The 21,440-nt window shown below is 33.6% G+C and overlaps 2 protein-coding genes across 2 annotated transcripts; both read left to right on the plus strand.

The window, feature by feature from the left end:
- Positions 1–2,525: 2,525 nt before the first annotated feature.
- Positions 2,526–6,869, plus strand: LOC112795504 (U-box domain-containing protein 35-like). The gene is made up of 7 exons (XM_025837449.3): positions 2,526–2,841; positions 2,941–3,065; positions 3,152–3,273; positions 3,351–4,482; positions 4,600–5,361; positions 5,468–5,555; positions 6,624–6,869. Exons 1-7 carry the CDS (start codon positions 2,649–2,651, stop codon positions 6,638–6,640), a joined length of 2,439 nt encoding a protein of 812 aa, XP_025693234.1. The 5' UTR covers positions 2,526–2,648; the 3' UTR covers positions 6,641–6,869.
- Positions 6,870–10,042: 3,173 nt separating this feature from the next.
- Positions 10,043–17,701, plus strand: LOC112795506 (pyrophosphate-energized membrane proton pump 2). The gene is made up of 15 exons (XM_025837452.3): positions 10,043–10,647; positions 10,854–11,146; positions 11,221–11,424; positions 12,350–12,501; positions 12,579–12,726; positions 12,805–12,937; positions 13,468–13,640; positions 14,388–14,508; positions 14,629–14,816; positions 14,991–15,428; positions 15,512–15,676; positions 16,011–16,166; positions 16,264–16,375; positions 16,892–17,111; positions 17,265–17,701. Exons 2-15 carry the CDS (start codon positions 11,048–11,050, stop codon positions 17,362–17,364), a joined length of 2,409 nt encoding a protein of 802 aa, XP_025693237.1. The 5' UTR covers positions 10,043–10,647; positions 10,854–11,047; the 3' UTR covers positions 17,365–17,701.
- Positions 17,702–21,440: the final 3,739 nt, after the last annotated feature.

Below are 21,440 nucleotides of genomic sequence, written 5' to 3' on the forward strand. Positions count from 1 at the left end.
AAGCACACAATAAAAAAAATAAATCTTAAAGCACTGCAAAAAAATACAGTATAAACACAACTTGTCTTTTGAGAGAAGTTTCACATAAATAGAAAAAAAATACAAATAAATGGATGGTGCTTTAAGTGATGATGATAGACTAGTTAGTAGTGATAGTGATGGTGATTGATTGACTTCACAGCTTCACAGTTTCAGTAAGACTACTTGTTGAAATATACGTCAATTAGGGTAAATAAGAAGAAGAAAGAGGATTAATAAGTGTTGGACAAAATTAAAATAATTAATTATAAATAAAAATATTTTTAACATTTGAAATATTAGGTTTGAACTTTAAAGATGATGAGAATTTATTTGAAAATGAGATTTTTTTTTGTTTTGATTCATAAATGAAAAAAATTAGAATTAACACCATTTAAATTATTCACTTTTATTTATTTTAAAGTAAGAAAAAGAATTCAACTTTTGAAATTTTATTTAGTTGAGGAAAAATTAAAATAAAAAAAATGAAAGAAAAAAATTAAGAGAAAAATTATCATTTTTTATTGTTTGGTTAGAATAAAAAGTAAAAAAATAGAATAGTATAAAAAAAATAGACGGAGCTTACTAATTTTTTTCTCTAAAATTTTACTTATATTACATTCAATTTGTTCTTTATTTTTTATCTTATTAATGTATTTCTATTATTTAGTAAATATTTTATGAATTTAAAATAAAATTTATTTATATATTTATTTAACTAATCTATAATTTTATTTTTATTATTATGTTATTACTAATTTTTTAAAATATTATTGTGATTTATTATGTTATTATTAGTTATTTAAAATTTGATGTTGAGATAGGGATGGCAAAAATCCCCAGCGGGGCGGATATCCGCGGGGATTTACCCGTCACGGGGCGGATATGGGGACGATTTTGTACCCGCGGGGACGGGGGACGGGGCCCCGTATATTAAACGGGGCGGGGGCGGGGATAGAGGTCCCCGCCCCGTGGAGACCCGTTTAAACTCCGTTTATGTAAAAAGACTAGAATACCCCATTTGTGTGTACTATGATTTTGTTAAGCATTTGTTATAATTATTGAATTAAGTTAAATATAATTTATATGATTATAATTAAGCATTTGTTATCATTTTCATTATCTTTGTTTGCTTTTTCTATTATAATTACTGTGATTTGGATAAACATTTGTTATAATTATTCTAAAATTTTTATTATTTTACTGATTTTGAATTTTTGGTTAAGCATTTGAGTGCTATACATGTAATTCATAATATTGAAGTAGATATTGATGTAAGTAAAATACTAAATTATATACAATACACTATTTTTTAAATTTTTTTCTAATTTTTTTCAATTTTTATTATTTTTTTATAAAAATCCGCGGATATCCGCGGAGACCCGGGTCCCCGGCGGATATGGGGCCCCCGTTACCCGTCACGGGGATGGGGCGGGGACGGGGACGAATAATGGAGGCGGGGGCGGGGGGCGGGGGGCATGTCCCCGCCCCCATGGGGACCCGTTGCCATCCCTATGTTGAGACTTGTTAGGTATATATTTTTTTTAAATTTATAAAATAAATTAAATACAATCCAAATCACTTGAAATTGGATCAGATTGGATGGGATCGATTGTCTAAAAAAAATTATCCGATTCAAACAGCGAAAAGAATAAGTAAAATTCTTCTTTTAGTTTGAAATCAACAAAAATGGCTAGAGATTATAAGTGATACAAGTGGAATGACGCTATTGTTAAAACTTGAGAAAAAGAGTTGAATCAAGTTGAATTTAAAAACGAAATTCTTTTAGCAATTTTTTGCAAAAATATATTATATAGGAGATTTTTTACATTTTGTCTCTAAAATCATAACAGAACAAAGAGAAAAAGAAGAAAATTAGGCAAACAAATATCTTAGTGTCATAAAATTTATATCTAGTCTCCACAGCAATCATTGCGTGAAATTTTTATTATAATCAAATTGATTATATACACTAATATCAATGAATTACATCTTAATTTATCTAATAATATCTACCACTAAACTTCTACCCAAACCTAATCATCTTAATTTATCATTAGAATTCATGTTTCATGTTCATTTAACTCTCAATAAGAGTTGGTATATTAATAAAGCTATTTGTTTATAACCTGTATACTACTTATCTATAAATAATAATTGGTTCGAAGAAATTAAACAATACTAAAAACAATTTGTATTTTAATGTATAAATAATATTTTGATATTAAAAAAATATTTTTTGTATTAAAAGTTCCTCCGTATTAAAAGAGAAAAAGGAAAACATTACCCTCCCTACTTTAAATATTTAGCGCATATTAATTTCTTTTGGGGCGTCTGAACTTTCTCGATCATTTATTTTACTCTATATTTATAAATGTTTTAAATGACGTGAGATCTCAAATAGTAGTATCGTTATGGTGATGGCTGGTTGGAGGCACTGCAAATCTAATTCTTTTTGTTTGTTTCCTTTAATAGAACAAGAGGAAAAAGTTTGGTTGACTGGCCATAAATTGGGGGTTACTTTCTATAAATCGTTTTTTCAGATTTAGTTGAGAAGTAGTCTTTTAGGGGGTTTGAATCGAAGCGAGCGATGCGTGAATAATGTAAATTTGTTTCGAATAGGGGATGAAATGTGGCTTCCAAGTACAAAGGCATCAGTAATTAGAAAGGGGGGAGGGGGGAATGGATTGGTGGCAGTTGCAATAGATAAGGATAGCAAAGGCAGTCGATATGCTCTCAAATGGGCTGCCGATAGCCTTCTAGCCAGAGGCCAAACTGTTGTCCTTATCCACGTTTTGCACAAGACTTCTTCCCCTCTTTCTAGTCAGTACTCCCATCCCTTCCCTCATTCATCATCATTCTCATGCATGCACACAAGTAATTATAATAATAATAATAATAATATGTTCATTTATTTTTCAGTTGGAGGCAGCCATGCCATAATATGCAACAGCAATATTCCATCTTCATCTCCTCAAAGAGACCATGTCATCAATATTACTAAGGATCTTTTCCGTACCTTCCACTGCTATTGCACACGTAAAGATGTATGTGTTTTGTTAATCTTGTGGAGAACAATATATAATGATACATATATGATATATGTGTGCGTAATTATGTATTGTTTGGTTAGATACAATGCCTTGATGTGCTAGTTGAAGACACTGACGTTGTGAAAGGAATAACAGAATATGTGTCTTACGCGGCAATTGAGAACCTAGTGCTTGGTGCAGCGTCAAGGCATGGCTTTATTAGGTAAGAAAAATTAAATGAAGTCCTCTCTCTTTGTAAAAGTATAAAATATTGATGTTTGTATGCATGCATTCCTGCAGATTCAAGTCATCAAGTACACCAAGCAACATATCAAAAGGGGCGCCCGATTTCTGTACGGTGTATATAATATCAAAAGGGAAGATATCTTCAGTGAGGAGTGCTTCTCGTTCAGCAGCGCATGCGTCTCCCCTCCTTAGCCATATACAGGCCCTAAATAATGACGATAGTGCAAGTGAAACAAGTAGTCAGTTATCGTCAAGGCGTATGAGCTTCAAGGATCATAGAAGATCCATGAAACCTCACAGCTGGCAGGACGAACCCGCAAGGTCATCACAAATTGGAAAAACATTGGGAACGGGGGCGGGGGGGTTGAGTGTAAGGTCGTCATGCATGGAGCTGTTAGGCCCAGACTCCGATACCGACATATCATTTGTGAGCTCCGGGAGGCCAAGTAGCAGTGGGCGTTCCTCCTCTGTCTTGTATGACTGCATGGACTCTTCCTCTGCTCGTAATTCACGAGTCTCCACCAGCTCTGATCGTAGCTTGGGATCACTGCGCTGTAGCCTCGCTCTCCCCACTTCCCCCGGCCCCGATATTTCTCTTTCTTTCTCTCAGGAAAGCATTGGAACCTCCTCTTTTTCTCATTCCTCTCAGAACATGGATGATGTAGAATCCGACATGAAGAGGCTCAAGCTTGAATTAAAACAAACCATGGAAATGTATAGTACAGCGTGCCGAGAAGCACTCACTGCGCAACACAAATTAATGGAGCTTAACTCCTGGAGAGTTGAAGAGGAAAAGAAATTAGACGAGGCACGATTGGCCCAGGAAGTAGCATTGGCAATCGCAGAGAAAGAGAAAGCAAGGAGCAAAGCAGCCCTGGAAACTGCAGAGGCAGCCAAAAGAATCGCTGAGGCTGAAGCAAACAGAAGAGCACATGCCGAAATGAAAGCCCTTAAAGAAGCAGAGGAAATGAGGAAGCTATTGGATAATCTAGCTCAAACGGATGAAAGATACAGGAAATACACAATAGAAGAGATTGAAGCAGCCACAGATTCCTTTTCTGAATCTCGAAAAATCGGGGAAGGTGGTTATGGCCCTGTCTATAAATGTTACCTTGACCACACTCCTGTGGCTGTCAAGGTTCTACGCCAAGATTCTGCTCAGGGGAAATCGCAGTTTCAGCAAGAGGTGACCAATCATTGGAATGAGTAATTCAATAAACTACATATTCTTTATTATTTTTATTTAAATTTTGCATTAGGTGGACCAGTCATCTCAAGAATGTTGCATACTAAATGAATGCAGATTGACATACTCAGCTGCATACGGCATCCGAATATGGTGCTTCTTGTAGGCGCATGTCCAGAGCACGGCATACTGATCTATGAATACATGGCGAATGGGAGCTTAGAAGATTGCATGATTCAGAAGAAGGGCATTGTTCTATCTTGGCAGCTGAGATTTCGGATTGCGGCAGACATAGCCACTGGCTTACTATTCCTCCACCAGACCAAGCCTGAACCACTGGTACACCGTGATCTAAAGCCAGGAAACATTTTATTAGACCACAACTTCGTAAGCAAGATCGGCGACGTTGGGTTGGCGAGGCTTCTCCCTGCCGTGGCAGAAAATGTGACGCAGTGCTGCATGACGTCAGCAGCGGGAACATTTTGCTACATTGATCCAGAGTATCAGCAGACCGGAATGCTTGGAGTGAAGTCTGACGTGTACTCTTTAGGGATCATTCTTCTTCAGTTGTTGACAGGAAGGGCTCCAATGGGGCTTGCTCACCAAGTTGAGAAGTCCATTGAGAAGGAGGCACTGGGTGAGATACTTGACCCCTCTGTCCCCGACTGGCCTCTTGAAGAAGCCCTATGCCTTGCCAATCTCGCACTCAGCTGTGCAGAGCTCAGACGAAAAGATAGGCCAGACCTTGGTCAACATGTACTGCCACAGCTCAAAAAATTTAGAGACTTTGCTGAAGGGAATTCCAGCCCAACTTTCTCTTGTAGTAACATTAGTTGTGCAACATCTCCCCATCTCAGTCAAGCTTCGTCTACGCCACAGGTCATCATCATCTTATTAACATTTTATCCTCATCATATTCATCTTAGCCTAAAAATTGGGTTTTAATATATAAACTGGTTTTTAACACCTCTGTGTATTGATGCAGGATGTAATGAGCGAACCACCCTTTGAACATTCGGCAAGTTCAACAAGTCCCTCAAGTCCACTATTATCACCACCAGGAGATAAAGAAGGTATTAAGAAACGCAAAAACCCACGTGTAGTCGTTGTTTTCACCATTAAGAAATCATGCTTAAATAACACTTTTTCTTTTTATGAGATGTCTAAAATCTAAATGACATTCTTCACTTTTTAATTTTTAAACAAAAATATTATTCCTACACTAAAATTAACTACTAAATTCAAGTATTTATATATAAAATACACATATTATTTAATTTATTTTCAACGTGTATTTATATTTTAACATATATTTTATATAAATGATTAACTTTAATGCTAATTTTGGTATACACATAGCATAATCCATTTTTAAAATGTATACTTCTCTTCTCTTTAAAATTAAAATAAAATATATTTTAATTTATTTGACTAGAATACTCTTTAACAATTATTATAATTATGTTAATTATTTGGTTGATTTAAATAATAATATATTTATTGTTATTTTAATAAAAAATTTTAATACTTTATCACATAATATATTGTAATTTCCTCAAAAATGATTTAATTTATATTTTTTATAGTTCATAATTAACGATAAAATATTAGAAATAATAAAATTTATTACATTAATAAAAAATATTTTCATATATATTTGAATCAATTAAACAATTAACATTAATTTATACCTATAATTATGATAATTATTAAAAGATATTTTAATCAAATAAACTAAAATATATATTATTTTAATCATTCAAAATGTATATTTTATAAACAAAACGAAGAAAAATGTCATTTAGATATTTTACAGAAAAAAAATATTTTTTCTTTTTTATTTTTATCAATCAGTATAAAAAATAGAAAATGTTAAAAAAGGATTAATATAAGGATTTAATGTGTAGGCTAGTATAAAAAATAAAAAATGTTAAAAAAGGATTAATGTAAGGATTTAATGTATATGCTGCACGTAATCTCTAAAAGAATTTAATGTAAGGAAATTGCTAGAACAATAGGCTAGTATTATTTAAAGATAAGATAAAAACAAAGAAAAATTATTGATCACCTAAAATTTCTCTTATCTAATTTTTATTACGATGTGTAATGTTGAAGCTGATTGTTTTGCTATATATGTATAGGGGCCAAGTCTGAGTAACTCCAACACTAAAATTTCAAAGAAAACATCAATGGATTTTGTTTCGCAGGCAGCAGCTAGCACGTGGATTTTTTTTTTTTAGTATCTCTTATTTCTTAGTCATGATATTTAATCTTATCATTTAGACAAGGATCATAAAGCATTTCTTGTTAGGCATGTATATATTTTATCTGTTTGAGTGTTTCTGAATCCCAATTAACTAGTGTGTTAATAGATGCTAACTATGTATTGATTTATATTTTTATTTATTAAATATGTATAAAGATAATAAAAAATAAGTTAGTAGAGATAACATGCAACTTATAATTTAATAATTAAAAAGGTCCTAGAATAAAATCTTAAAAATAATTATATATATATAAAATATTTCAAAAAAAAGGTAATTAGACACTAATTTATCTTATAAGTTATATTCTCATTTTATATATATATATATATATATATATATATATATATATATATATATATATATATATATATATATATATATATATAGGGTGCAATAAAACATAGAACTAGCAACGGATATGATTAATTGGAGACAATATTATATTTATAATATAATGCAAATATGATAGCGGAGAATAATGCATTTTGTTGACCATCCATGCACAGATGTTTCTAAATTATTTATCTCAGTAAACAAATTCTAATTAAATCATATCAATCTTACGTATTATTAAGACATAAAAAATGTAAGAATATATGACATTAAACAATTTAACATATTAAGATATAGAGTTGACTTTTTGTTGATAAAAAATAAAATTTAGTCCTAATTAAGTGTAATTTTTTAGATTCTGCTGAAGTATTGACAAGAACCACTTCCATGTGTCTTTACATTCGTCTGAAACTATAACATATGCAATAACAAAAAATGGATATTAGCATCTTACCCCACTACAGATATCAGCTGTACAACATAGTAATCTTTGAGGAAGCACCCATTCAACCTAATTAGAGGCCTGCACCCATTTTTAAAGCCATTTTTACATGCATCCAAACTTATATATAATCTGTCGAACAGTGACAGTGACTCTGGCTGAAGTATGACATCAATCATAGCTGTACTCCCTGAATTACTCTTGTGTAGTTTCATCAGATAGTCAAAGATCTTTTCATATTGAACTTGTTCGTTACCTATAACTATCTCTCTAGCCGCCTTCAGTCTCCTGCTTATCTTTTTTTCACTAAGGTGTACATTGTAATTTTTAATCATATACTCCCTAACTTGTTTAGGTTTTAAGTCAGGCTGAGTCAGTAGCCTCTTGACCAACATCGATGTTACCCATTGTCTGTCAGCTAGATTACTACCAAAATTTCTAGCACAATTATACACTACATCCTTCCTTTCATATACAAAATAGTCCTTTAGTGTATTCTTAAAACTTTTCATTATGATGAATGTTTGTCATACCTTAAACTCAACCTTCCTATATTCTGTCTCCTCATTGAAAGCATCAAATACAGTCTTGCTTTTATCATCATCTGACAGTGGACTATTAAATGCTTCACTCTCATATTCACAAGGCTCGTCATAATATGAGTCTAATTCTTTTCCAACAATTTCAGAATTTGAATTCATTGTATTCTTATCCAGTCCATTTTCAGACTCCACACCACTCCCTGTTTCAGGCCCTTCACCTACTTCACATTTCATCCCAATTTTTTCATCCCTCATAATATGTGTCCTCCTCCTACCTGAATAATTCTTGGAAGTCTATTTTTTAGCTATCTTTGGAGAATAATCTGAACCACTTTTACTTAGTCTAGTCTTATCTCTACTATTTGGGCCACTCTTGATTAATGTCCTATTTGGGCCAGACTTCACCTCACCATCTGGTCCATATTTCTCCTCACCAACTGGGTCCTGACTAGCTCTCTTCCTTGGTGATACCATTTTTTTCTTCTTTTTCTTCAATCTCTCATTCCTTCTCTATTCCTCATTTCACTGCTATGAGTATCTTCATATCCCGGAAGAAGTGGCTTGTATAACTCGTTCTCAGTTGTTTCATATCCATCACTTGAGGATGATGAGTCACTCAAAATAATATCCTCAGCTTGCTTCTCCTCTTACACAATTTCTGGCACACTAACCAAATGATCAAAGTAGATATAAATTTTATTTGTCTCCTTGTTTTTACTCTTGTTATTCTCATGTCATTTATCTCAGCATCACCCCTCATTATATGTAAGCCAGATTCTAAGTTAGGTGTCATGCTATTAAACCAAAACATAGTCTTGTTTTCTGTGTAACCTAACTCCTTTTGTAACGTTTCAAAATCAAAGAAGTTCACCAAATTAATGTCTAAAGGTGGCCACTTCTTCACTTTTTCATCAACATATTCTAATTTATTCTGTGAATTCCTCTTAAAATTTTCTATATGATGAAAAATAAGAACTACTTCAAACTCATCCATCTATAGATTACTACTACTAATCAAAATTCAGTTCATGATATTTGATCTCACTGTGCCAGTGATCTAAACTACTGACAAACAACATTATTTATTTAATAAATTAGTTAAAAAACTTCAAATTTCATTCACAGAAACAATATTTTTAAAAACGTACAACCAGTAAAAAAGCACAACTAGGCAAACTATTTTAACACCACTGAACATTCCAACACCAACATGCAATTTACGAATAGAGTTTAGATAGTGCTAATTTTTTAAATGGTCAAATCTGTCACTAACCTAAACGGCGACAAAAGCTACGTCCATTCCACGATGTCAGTGACTCCGTCAATGGCGCAGTTAGAAGTGTCCTCCGAGTCCTTCTTAGCGGCCTTGTCAGCACCTTTGTTAGCACCAATATAATTACTTCCACCACTGTCTGTCTGTCCTTTCACGTGAAGAAGGTTACAAAGGTTTTGGTTATTTTGTAAATACGAGTTAGGGTTTAGGGGGTTATGTGAGTGAGAACGACGTTTTCTTCCTCTTTAACCTAAAAATGACGTCGTTTTTGAATGTGACAAGAGGACAAATTGACCATTGTCCAATTCTCCTAATCCACGTTGACACTTGATTCTGAACTAGCTTTCAGATCAGCACTGATAAGTATCACATCATATTTTTTTGTCAACTATGGATGGGGGATACAAGAAAGGGAGCGTGATGGATTATTTTAATCACGGACAGAAATCAGCGTGGATGATTTTTTTTTTTTGTGAGGGATCACCTTGTCCTAATATAAAATGGACAGGAATCGAATTGAGTTGGGTGTTTACTCTTCACTTAAGTTTAAAAAAAATATTAGAATATAATTAGGATCAATTAAAATAAGTTAGTATTATTTATATTTATATAATATATCTATATATTTATTATAAAATTTTATATTTTTATTACTTTGATTCTACTAACACCTATATATACTCTTCTACATTATACCTTTGATAACTCACTCAATAATACAATATAATTTCTTATACTTTGGTCTCTTAGTTTTAAGAATAGCAAATAATAAATCACATAAAACAAATAATTTTATTAATACAGGGCGTCTCCCCCGTTTGTGCCTCGTTGGTGGGTCGTGGAACGAACAGCGATAGCGTTGACAATGAAATGAACAGCCAATTAGAATGAAGGCAGAATGACGCGGCGCAAGTTTATTGGACAGGTCTGACCGATTGGCACTAAAAACCTGAGAAAAATGGAGTGAAAGTTAAATAAAATAGAGCAAGAGGAATAAAAGAAAGAAGCCATAGAATTAGAGGGGAGGTCTGTTCGGCGCGAGTGGCGAGTGACACTTGAAAGCGCAGGCTCTCTTCCGTTGAGTTGAGTTGAGTTGAGTTGTTCAATATCTTGTCCTGTTAATAAAACCGACGATTTTAGTATTAATAATTATTACTGCTCGTGCTTAGTTAGTAATAACAGTGATTAGACACAAAGACGAAGAAGGGAAAAAGAAAAGAGAAATAAAGGAGAGGTTCCTTCCTGTTTTGCTGTGAACTGGAAGGAAGGAAGCTGAAGGTCAATTGGGATTCACCACTCTTGACACCCGTAAGTATTAGATCTTTTCCAATTTCTATTTCAGTTACGATTAATGGTTTCACTCACTCGCTTAGGCATAGATCGTGTTGCCGATCCCTTCAGATCTATTTCTGCATATTCTATCTAATTTCTTGTAATTAGAATGGCAATCGAATGGTTCGGATATATGCATTTAGCGTTTATTATTTACTTTTTTTTTTAATTTTATGAAATAGTGAAGCGAACAAGGGAGGAATCCAAGAAGCAAGTGCATTGCATTGCATGCTGAGTGAGAGTTTGTGGCGAGTGAGTGTGGGATTAAAAAAGGGAATTCAAAATTCAGCGACTGGGGTCAGGGGGTGACTTGCCCCAATCTGGTGGTGAGTACAACCCTTATCCTGTGGCGCGCAGGGTCAATTCCAGCCACGGCATGATGATCGATGACGACATGGAGGCTGGTTCTTTGGGGCCTTACCACGACAGGCCAAGAACTTTCCCCAACATGCGCACCAAACCTTACACCCCACTGGTAAATTAACTCCACAACCACTGCTTCCTTCATCATCTAATTTCAACCATTTTCTCACTCCCATCTTTCTGCAGATATTTCGTATTCTCCTGGGAATAAATGTCCGTGTTCTATTCATTCTTTTGCTCCTCGGATTTGGGGCTATCTTTTACATGGGAGCCAGTACATCTCCCATCATTGTGTTTGTCATCTCTATTTGTATTCTCAGCTTCCTTGTGTCTATATATCTTACAAAGTGGGTGCTTGCAAAGGATGAGGGCCCCCCTGAAATGGTTCAGGTAACTCTATTTCCTATGCTTAACTTTTTATGTCCTGCTCCCACAAACATTCTAGATTTATACAACAACAACAACAAAGCCTTGTCCCACTAAGTGGGGTCGGCTACATGAATCAAACGACGCCATTGTGCTCTGTCATGTATCATGTCTACAGAGAGACCGTTTTGAATTACGTATCATGGCTACATGTATCACGGCTACATGAATCAAACATTCTAGATTTATATTCCCTTTTTTTGAATTCTGGTCTTCATTTCGGTTACTGGGTTTTGCGATATGAAATATTGATATAGAATGTGATGTGAATCACGTAGAACAACTGTATCTTTTTTATCAAATAGAGAGAAGTTGATTGTTGTGGATTCTGTAAGAGAGGATGAGGTCGATTGCTGTAGGTTGCATCCCTGGCTAAAACAAAAGTGGCATTTCATCCATAGTCTTTTGACAGAACAATTTAGCATTAATATAACTTTCATGTGGCTTAGTGAGCCTTAAGTAGAAAATTTAGAATTCTCATTCAATTTTCTCAAGTTTAGTTGATTTGGGTTAGTGAGCTTTAAGTAGCCACCTATACGACAAGATGATGAAAACTTGTCTAGAGAGTTGGTTGGAAGAAGAAGACAAATAAGCAACAAAGGCACTAGTGCAAACATCTCATGCATAGGGCCTAATTTTCTATCAGAGAGTGTGGAGCTATTTGGTTTTTATTTTATAAAGGACCAACTATCTCAAAATCTTAAGCTATTGCATGTAAGGTACATGAATAATTTTTGAAATATTCCGATAAAGCAAACTATTTGTTTACTATATAACTGTTCACATGTTAAAACTTATTCCAGATTTGTGATGTCTTTTATGCTGACTTCGAATATCATACCATGAACTCATTGTTTTCTTGTCCTGAGCTTATCATATTGCTTTCTAGATAGCAGATGCTATACGAGATGGAGCTGAAGGCTTCTTTAGGACCCAATATGGGAGTATATCCAAGATGGCAATGCTGCTTGCTCTTGTCATTCTTTGCATATATTTGTTTCGCAATACGACTCCTCAGCAGGAATCTTCTGGTGTGGGAAGGTGACATCATACCGAGGCTATGGATATCTTCTTCCACCTTTTACATGTTCTTACATGTCATGTATGTTCTGTTTCAGGTCAACTTCTGCTTACATCACTGTAGCTGCATTCCTTTTAGGTGCCCTTTGTTCAGGAATTGCTGGATATGTTGGGATGTGGGTGTCTGTTCGTGCCAATGTCAGAGTCTCTAGTGCTGCAAGACGGTCCGCAAGAGAGGCATTGCAGGTCATTAGTTTATTATCAGTTCCTGCAAAGACTATGACTGGTTCATTATTCCTATATAACACTAAGAAAGTTGTTCAGGTAGCTACTCGTGCTGGCGGTTTATCTGCTATCATCGTCGTTGGTATGGCTGTAATTGGGATAGCAGTTCTTTATGCCACATTTTATGTTTGGCTTGGCGTGGACTCACCAGGGTCGATGAAAGTTACTGATTGTATGTGTAGACTTCTCCCTCCAATTGTTTTGTTTTTTGGCAAAAGATTGTTTGTAAATTGTTAGTGTTGAGCATGAACAAGTGCTTTTTATGCATAATTCTTACCTTTTTGAGCCAGTTTCCAGTTTGATTAGTGTTTTATAACTTGTGGTGAATTTCATTTCGGTGGGTTTTTTTGAAACTAAAAATGAGCCTATGGGTCAGGTGGTTGACATGGTTGAGGATTTGGCTTAGGTCATTAATGGTTCCTCAATGTACTGAAAATAAGGGCAAAAGAAAAAAATGGACGAGATATATGTGACTGTTTTTTCCCCCTTTGCAAGAGGAAATTATTAAATCTTGACCAAAATGAGTTTTAGATGTTATATTTGTGATTATTGAGGTCTATTTATTAGCTATTTGACTGATGACTGCAACGTAATTTTCTTTGTACTGTTAGCATTGAGCAATACTTGCTGCATCTTTTAGCTGTTTTTCTCTTACCTGTTCTCTCTGTCTCTAATTCATATTTGATTCTTTTCCACCCTCAGTGCCTCTTCTTCTGGTTGGATATGGATTTGGTGCTTCCTTCGTTGCACTGTTTGCTCAGTTGGGTGGTGGAATATATACAAAAGCAGCTGATGTTGGAGCAGACCTTGTTGGAAAAGTAGAACAGGGAATACCTGAAGATGACCCTAGGAATCCTGCTGTTATTGCTGATCTGGTATTTGTTGTTTAATTTTGTTTGCCTCAGTTTGAAGATTCTGCACATTATATTGATTTTCTTTTTTAATTAAAGAAAGAAACATTTAAAAAAATCTCTGTTTTTAGTCACTGCCTGTTTATGTTTGTGGAAATGATTTTGATATAAGGTTGTATATGTAGCCAGTAATGAATGTCTTTTCCCCCCTCCAGTTTGACGACATTAATGTTTTACTTGGTGAATTTTCAAACGTGGAAACCTATGATAGAATATATTTAATTCACTGTTGGTGACTGTATAACTTAAGCAATGGATGGTGTTTCTGATTACAAGTTCCTTAAACAGATTTATGTGATTTTCTAAGACATTTGACGGTCACTTTTGGGTTTTCTGAATTATTTTATATATAGAGGCAAAAGTACGGTATATAAAACGTTAGTTATATGCTCGTAGTAATGTGTATTGAGAACTGCCTTTATTTTCAGTTTCTTAAACTTTAAGAACTTAATATTCTGCTTCAGGCCAACTTATAAATACACATGAAAATCTTAAGTAAACACTATCGATTGATTGATATAAATATACATGAGCTGATTATTATATTATTTATTTATTTGTCAAATAAATTGTACTTGCAAAACTATAAAATCTAAACCAAATGAAGTGAACTGCTTCATGTTTATAATCTGCACTTTTGTTTATGCTTTTTGGCTAGGCTTTTTTACTTGCATTTTTTTTATGCCATAATTGTTTTATTTCGGTTTTAAGGTTGGAGATAATGTAGGAGACTGTGCTGCTAGGGGTGCTGATCTTTTTGAAAGTATTGCAGCCGAAATAATCAGTGCTATGATACTTGGAGGAACAATGGCTCAACGTTGTAAAATTGAAGGCAAGTAGCCAAGTACCCACTACATAGTTACCCCAATGTGTCTATGCTTTGCTTACTGATTTTGGTTACCCATTGCTTTATGTATGCTTTTCTAATTTGATGTTTTCTCTTTTGACTCAGATCCATCTGGCTTCATCTTGTTTCCTCTTGTTGTTCACTCATTTGATCTGGTAGTTTCGTCGGTTGGAATATTTTCAATTAGGGGTACACGTGAATCTGGAGTAATGGCTCCAATTGAGGATCCAATGACAATTCTTCAGAAAGGATATTCTGTTACAATAGTTTTAGCTGTTGTGGCGTTTGCTCTGGTAATTGTTAATCTTCGATCGTGATATTTGAATTTGGCTTTTCTAATTTCTCCAGTTGATATAATTGATTGCTATATTTCTGTTTAGGATTGGGGCAGTGAAATATCTTGAATCTTTCCAAATTCTTGTTACAGCATCTATTCTGATTATTATTTGAATTGAATTGATCTGCAGTCTACACGGTGGTTACTTTATACTGAGCAAGCACCTTCAGCATGGTTCAATTTTGCTTTGTGTGGGCTCGTTGGTATTATTACTGCTTATGTTTTTGTCTGGATCACTAAGTATTATACTGATTACAAGCATGAACCTGTGCGCACATTAGCCCTTTCTAGCTCCACTGGTCATGGGACTAATATAATTGCTGGAGTCAGTTTGGGTCTTGAGTCAACTGCTCTTCCTGTCCTTGTCATCAGTGTAGCAATTATCTCAGCTTACTGGCTGGGCCAAACCTGTGGACTAGTAGACGAGACAGGAAACCCAATTGGTGGGCTGTTTGGCACAGCTGTAGCAACTATGGGAATGCTTAGCACTGCAGCTTATATTCTGACGATGGATATGTTTGGCCCAATAGCTGATAATGCTGGAGGCATTGTAGAGATGAGTCAGCAGGTAGTTCTTGCCAAAATAATTTTGTCCAGTGTTATTTCTGATATTTCTCATGTAAAGTATATTGACAATTGATCTCTTTTTAGCCTGAAAGTGTCCGAGAGATCACCGATGTCCTCGACGCTGTAGGAAACACAACAAAAGCCACCACCAAAGGATTTGCCATTGGTTCTGCTGCTCTTGCATCTTTCCTTTTGTTTAGTGCTTATATGGATGAGGTTGCCGCATTTGCTCATCAACCTTTTAAACAGGTCTGCAGAACTAGTTCCAACTTAATTACTTAACTATCCTTGAGCATGTTTTACTCATTCTATATTAGATGTTCTTTGGTTTTAGTCTTTACATTTTCAAAATTTTAATCCAGCCCTTGTAAGTTATAAAGTCTATTTCTTCCTAGTGTAGTCATTCTCTTAAACTTTTCTCAATCCTACCTTGAACGATAATGGAAGTTTTTGGATTCAAGAAGATTTCACCGTAGTTTTCGTTGCCTCTTTTTCTTTTTTGTTTATTCTGAAGCTACTTACAATTCAATTATCTAAATAGATTTCATTATTTCTTTGAAAGCTACTTACAATTGAATTGCAGGTTGATATTGCAGTTCCAGAAGTTTTCGTCGGTGGGTTGTTAGGTTCCATGCTTATATTTGTCTTTAGTGCTTGGGCATGTTCTGCTGTTGGCCGAACTGCGCAAGAGGTTGTTAATGAAGTAAGAAGGCAGTTCATTGAGAGGCCTGGTATAATGGTGAGTTTTGGTTGCTGAAGTAATATAGTGAGGAATGAGGATTATTTTAAGTTTTGAACTACTCCTTTTATTTATTTTTTGTATATATTTTGTACAGGACTACAAGGAGAAACCAGACTATGGTCGCTGTGTTGCTATTGTAGCTTCGGCATCATTGAGAGAGATGATAAAACCTGGTGCTTTGGCAATCATTTCACCTATTGTAGTTGGTGAGTTAATTCCTGTGTTTAATTGCTCATTTTTATATTATTATTGCTGAGATTGTGAGATTTAGGTAGGAGAGGAGAGAAATAAGGAAAGAGAAAAGTTATGAAGAATGTGATATTGATATGATTACATTATTCATAGCCTTTCTCTTCCCTCATTTCCTCCAATATATGAATCATACAATCTCAATATATCAAAATGGTATCATTTTCCATGATCTGTGGTATCCCTCCTTTAGCTGTCAAGTTCCTGAAATTTGAACTTGTATTCTTCATATTCATAGTCTTTCTCCCTCCGTATCTAAGATCCACAATCTAAACAACTGTGAAAAGGGATTAATGCTTTATATTTAAGGACACTAGAAAGTGGATAGTCTTTATTGAAATAATAGTATTTTTGAAGTTTGGAAGTTTCAAAACCTTCCATGAAACCTTATCATCACTTGTAAGCAAAACCCTCACATTGCTGTTATGAATACTTTTAGGCCATGGTTTGCTAAATTTTTCTCTTACTTGCAGGTTTCCTGTTTCGAATTTTGGGTTACTACACAGGGCATCCCTTACTTGGGGCTAAAGTTGTGGCATCTTTGCTGATGTTTGCAACTGTAGCTGGCATTCTTATGGCACTTTTCCTGAACACAGCCGGTGGTGCCTGGGATAATGCAAAGAAGTATATAGAGACTGGCGCTCTTGGAGGCAAGGGAAGTGATGCTCACAAAGCAGCTGTAACAGGAGACACGTAAGGAGTTACTTTTTATTTTAATGCTATTTTTTCTTGCAATAATGAATGTCATAAGCATGCCAATGGTTATTTTATAGAGCTTTTCAGCTTTTTTTCTATTTTACATCTATCAATGTTTGTATTGCTTGTAATCTTGGACTGGTGGGACAGAGTTGGAGACCCTTTCAAGGACACAGCTGGTCCCTCGCTTCATGTTCTCATAAAGATGCTGGCAACGATTACGCTTGTAATGGCTCCAGTGTTCCTGTGATGTGAGAGTTGATATCTCTGCTGCGGCCAATTTGATTTTGATAATTTTGGAAGCATAGGGAAGGGATGGGATAGGTTATATGCTTATATCTATCAATATATGATGTGCATCGAATCGAAGAGCCTGCCTGATTTTACATCGTCATGTATACGGAATTGTCCTGTCCTTCATCACTTGTGGGAATAAATATGTTAATTGACTGAACGTGGAGTGAAGTAGACAAATAGTAATGAGAAATGAGGACCATAATTTTGGGTTTTGATTGAATGATGGCATCATGTATGTTGACTTGTTAATGACATTTTTTTTAAAATATTATATATGTCTTTATTTTTTATTCTTGGTATAAAAAAATCGATAATAAAACAGAAAAGATACAAAATTTTGTTATATTATAAAAATATACAAAATAAATATATATAAAAATTAATATAAATATATATTTTTTCCCTGATTCATACACTGATACACACCTTGGCCCCATTTTTGTTTCCCCAACTCTTCTTCGGCCATTCAACGGACAACGACGGAAACGCCGCGCCAGTCTAATAAGTAATGACACATTTAGAACATTACACATGATCCTGAACTTACAATATGGAGATGTTTTGCCACGTTCAATTGTTTTAGCGCTTCAATAAAGCGTAATATTAGAGAAAACAAAAGGCATGCCCAAAACAATTAAAAGAAAAAGTCAATATATTGATATAGTTATTTTTGTGTGAAGTTAATAATTAAAAATTATTATATGATAATTTAGTTAAATTTATTGAATTATTTAATAATTTTTAAATATCAATTATATATATATATATATATATATATATATATATATAACTGTATATGAATTTTCACAAAAAGAAAAGAAGAAAAAAACTAAAAAAGTAACAGGAATACAGGACAAGTAGGGTAAGTATTTCACTGAAAAAACAATTGTTATAAGGTGTAGTTTATGGTAGCTACAAGTTTTGGTGTCTATGGTGGCTATGGACTTCACAAAATGATATTTTCAACCAAATAAAATAAAAAATTGAAGCATATTTCAGTTCTATTAATAAATAATGACATGTTTATGAGTGTAAATAAAAGAAAAAATTAGACCATTTATCATATATTTTTTGACAAAAAAAAATGATCTATCGTTTTCTCTTGTTGTCCGAAATGAAGTCGCTACCAATGCCCAAAATTTAAAAAATGATAGTATCTAAAAATACTTACATTGCATTAATATTTTCATTATCTACTTATACTTTTCTTTTTTGTAATTAATAATTTTATATTTCACTTTACTAATATTAAAATTTAATTAATAACAGTAATTTTAGACTTCAAAATTTTTATTGCAGGATAAAATGATTATTTTAATTAAAAATAAAAGATATAAATAATTATTTATTAACGTGAGAAAAAAATTAATGCAATGTAAGTATTTTTAGATACTATCATTTTTTAAATTTTGGGCATTGGTAGCGACTCCATTTCCGATGACGAGAGAAAACGATAGATTATTTTTTATCAAAAAATATGATAATGGTCTAATTTTTTTCTTTTATTTACACTAATAAACATGTCATTATTTATTAATAAAACTGAAACGTGCTTCAATTTTTTATTTTATTTGATTAAAAATATTATTTTGTAAAATCCATAGCCACCATAGGCACCAAAATTTGTGGCCACCATAGACTACACCTTGTTATAACTTATAAGTTATATGTTTCTAAAAGGATAAGCACTCCGCGACCCAAAAACAGAAGATAAGTATTCAATAAATTTTTGAAAGATTTTATAATAAAGTTATTAACTTAATTTTTATGTGTTGATAGTATAACAAATATTTATACAAGTATTTAATTATTTATAGTCACATAGTAAAGATAATTAATTTTTAACTATTTAAAAAATTATTTAAATATGTAAATTTAATTAGATAATTGTTATATTATTGGTATATCAAAATATAATTCTAAATTTAGACTTTTGTGAAAAATGAAAATCAAAGTACTATCTCACTTTCAACAGGATATTCTTACCTGTTTTGATAAAATTTGAGGGAAATTAAAATAATTAGATTTAATTTATATAGAGTAAATTTCAAATGTCAACAAATCAATTGAAAAGTATTTTTAAAATAATTATTTATCCTGTCTGTAACCAGCGAGAATCATATTCACTTTTCAGTTTAATAATATAATAATAAATAATTTTAGAATAAAAATAGAGTTAACAGTTAAAATCGTCTTTAAAAGATATTTCAATTTTTATTTTGGTCTCTAAAAGATAAAATTAATCAAAAATATCTCCGAAAAATACCGACATTGATAGAGTTCGTCCTTCCATCATCTCAGTTGCTGAGGTGTGTAACGTTTGTTGAGCTGAAACGTTAAGTTTGGCACACTCTAGCGTGACTAACGTTAATGCTGAACAGATAAGTTTGTTTATTTAGCTCAAATTAGTCCTAATGTTACGACCCTAACCTAACCCCAATTTAAAGCATAAATATGTGATTCTCGTAGTAGATGACCCTGTATGTTTGTTCAGTCGCTGTCATGTTGAATGGAAGTCGCAACGGTGACTTGCTGTCTCAATCTCTTAGTAGCCATAGTTCCAACTCTTGTATGCGACGGAGGAGGAAGATCAAGGACCAGACATGTTTTTGTGGGTTGAGGACAATGATAAAAAAATCTGGTATAAGAGAGAATCCAAATAGGTTGTTCCACATTTGTGCAAGATATATACCCGATGAGTACGGGTAAATTAATTTTATTTCCCGTTTTTCTATATCTATTTTGTTGGGTAGTTGAAATTAATATTTTTTTTGAAAATATTCAGAAGGAAAGCCACTGCAACTTTTTTAGGTGGGTTGATGATGATGGGTACGCAGCAAGGGAGAAATTGATGTAAAGATTGGTAGTGACTATAATGAATGGAGATTAAATGTTTCATGAAGATTGGATAGCTTGGAGAGTGAAATTAGAGCAATGAAGATGCTAATAATGTATATCTTAGTTGCAACTTGCAATGATTGTAGCTACTATCATTTGTGCATCACTTTTGTTCACATGTATCTTCAAATAAATCTACAGATGGAGTGTCATGTTGTTGTGCTTTAGGGATATTGTTAGAACTTTGAGATTGAATTAGTTGATATGTAATGATGATGTGACTTACAAATGAAATCAGGTGTTCCAGCTTAATTGTATTTAAGTCAATATAAACTTGTCATTTGAGTATGATGGGTTTCATTGAAAATACAATATGGTGATGTTTGTACCTAAATATAAATTCACCAAAAAATTGTATACATCAAAATAGACATAATGATTGTTATAATCCATAACAAACATCATAATCATATCATATTATCTTAGTAGATATACTACATGAGTAATCAAGTATCCACAACTTAACAGAGTAATTCAAAACAAAGGTTCTATATCATTGTTCACCTAAATAAACAACATAATAGGCCTAATTAAAAGATCCTGGTAACACAACCAGTTTACACAGCCCTGTTCCTAAAAAGCTAATAACAACGACATACAAAATACATTTCCTAATTAAAGTTCTTAATCTTTCTTTCTTAGATGCTTGAAACCTGGAGTTAGTACAAATGTCATGAAGCTTTGCATCTTTTTAGCAGTTGCGAAATTTGTTCCTTTCAGTGTTTCAGCAGATATGGCCACAGGTGATTTGGTGGAGGCATTTAATCTTGCCTTACGTTTAATGACATGCAATTTGGGTGGCCTTCCTCTCTTTGCATCCTGCATAGGCCAGTTGGTAGAACCATTATTTTTCAACTAAATAAATGCAAATGGTGTTAAAGAAAAAAGCAATAAGTAAATAACTTGAAGGTCTTCAACAGACGGTTGGCTTTCTTGTTTTGGTGGGGAGCCTTTTGGTTGGCTGATTGTCACATTAGGTTGTGTTTGGACTGGTGGAGAAGATAGAGAAATAGATTGAATATCATTAATTTTGGTGTTTGTTTCATCTGTAGGGAGAGCAGGCTCTTTAACAAGTGCAAGTTGCAGTTGTATTTGCCTAGCTTATTCCTCAGCATCCACTTTTTTCTTCTT

Source organism: Arachis hypogaea, chromosome 4, assembly GCF_003086295.3.
Source record: "Arachis hypogaea cultivar Tifrunner chromosome 4, arahy.Tifrunner.gnm2.J5K5, whole genome shotgun sequence".
In the NCBI taxonomy this organism is placed as follows: Eukaryota; Viridiplantae; Streptophyta; class Magnoliopsida; order Fabales; family Fabaceae; genus Arachis; species Arachis hypogaea.

Coding starts and splice junctions, on each gene's coding strand:
- LOC112795506 (XM_025837452.3), top strand. CDS start 11,048: ATGATGATCGATGACGACATGGAGGCTGGTTCTTTGGGGCCTTACCAC. Junction 15,429..15,511: donor TTGTAGAGATGAGTCAGCAG/GTAGTTCTTGCC, acceptor ATCTCTTTTTAG/CCTGAAAGTGTCCGAGAGAT. Junction 16,376..16,891: donor CATTTCACCTATTGTAGTTG/GTGAGTTAATTC, acceptor TCTTACTTGCAG/GTTTCCTGTTTCGAATTTTG.
- LOC112795504 (XM_025837449.3), top strand. CDS start 2,649: ATGTGGCTTCCAAGTACAAAGGCATCAGTAATTAGAAAGGGGGGAGGG. Junction 3,274..3,350: donor TCAAGGCATGGCTTTATTAG/GTAAGAAAAATT, acceptor GCATTCCTGCAG/ATTCAAGTCATCAAGTACAC. Junction 5,362..5,467: donor AAGCTTCGTCTACGCCACAG/GTCATCATCATC, acceptor GTATTGATGCAG/GATGTAATGAGCGAACCACC.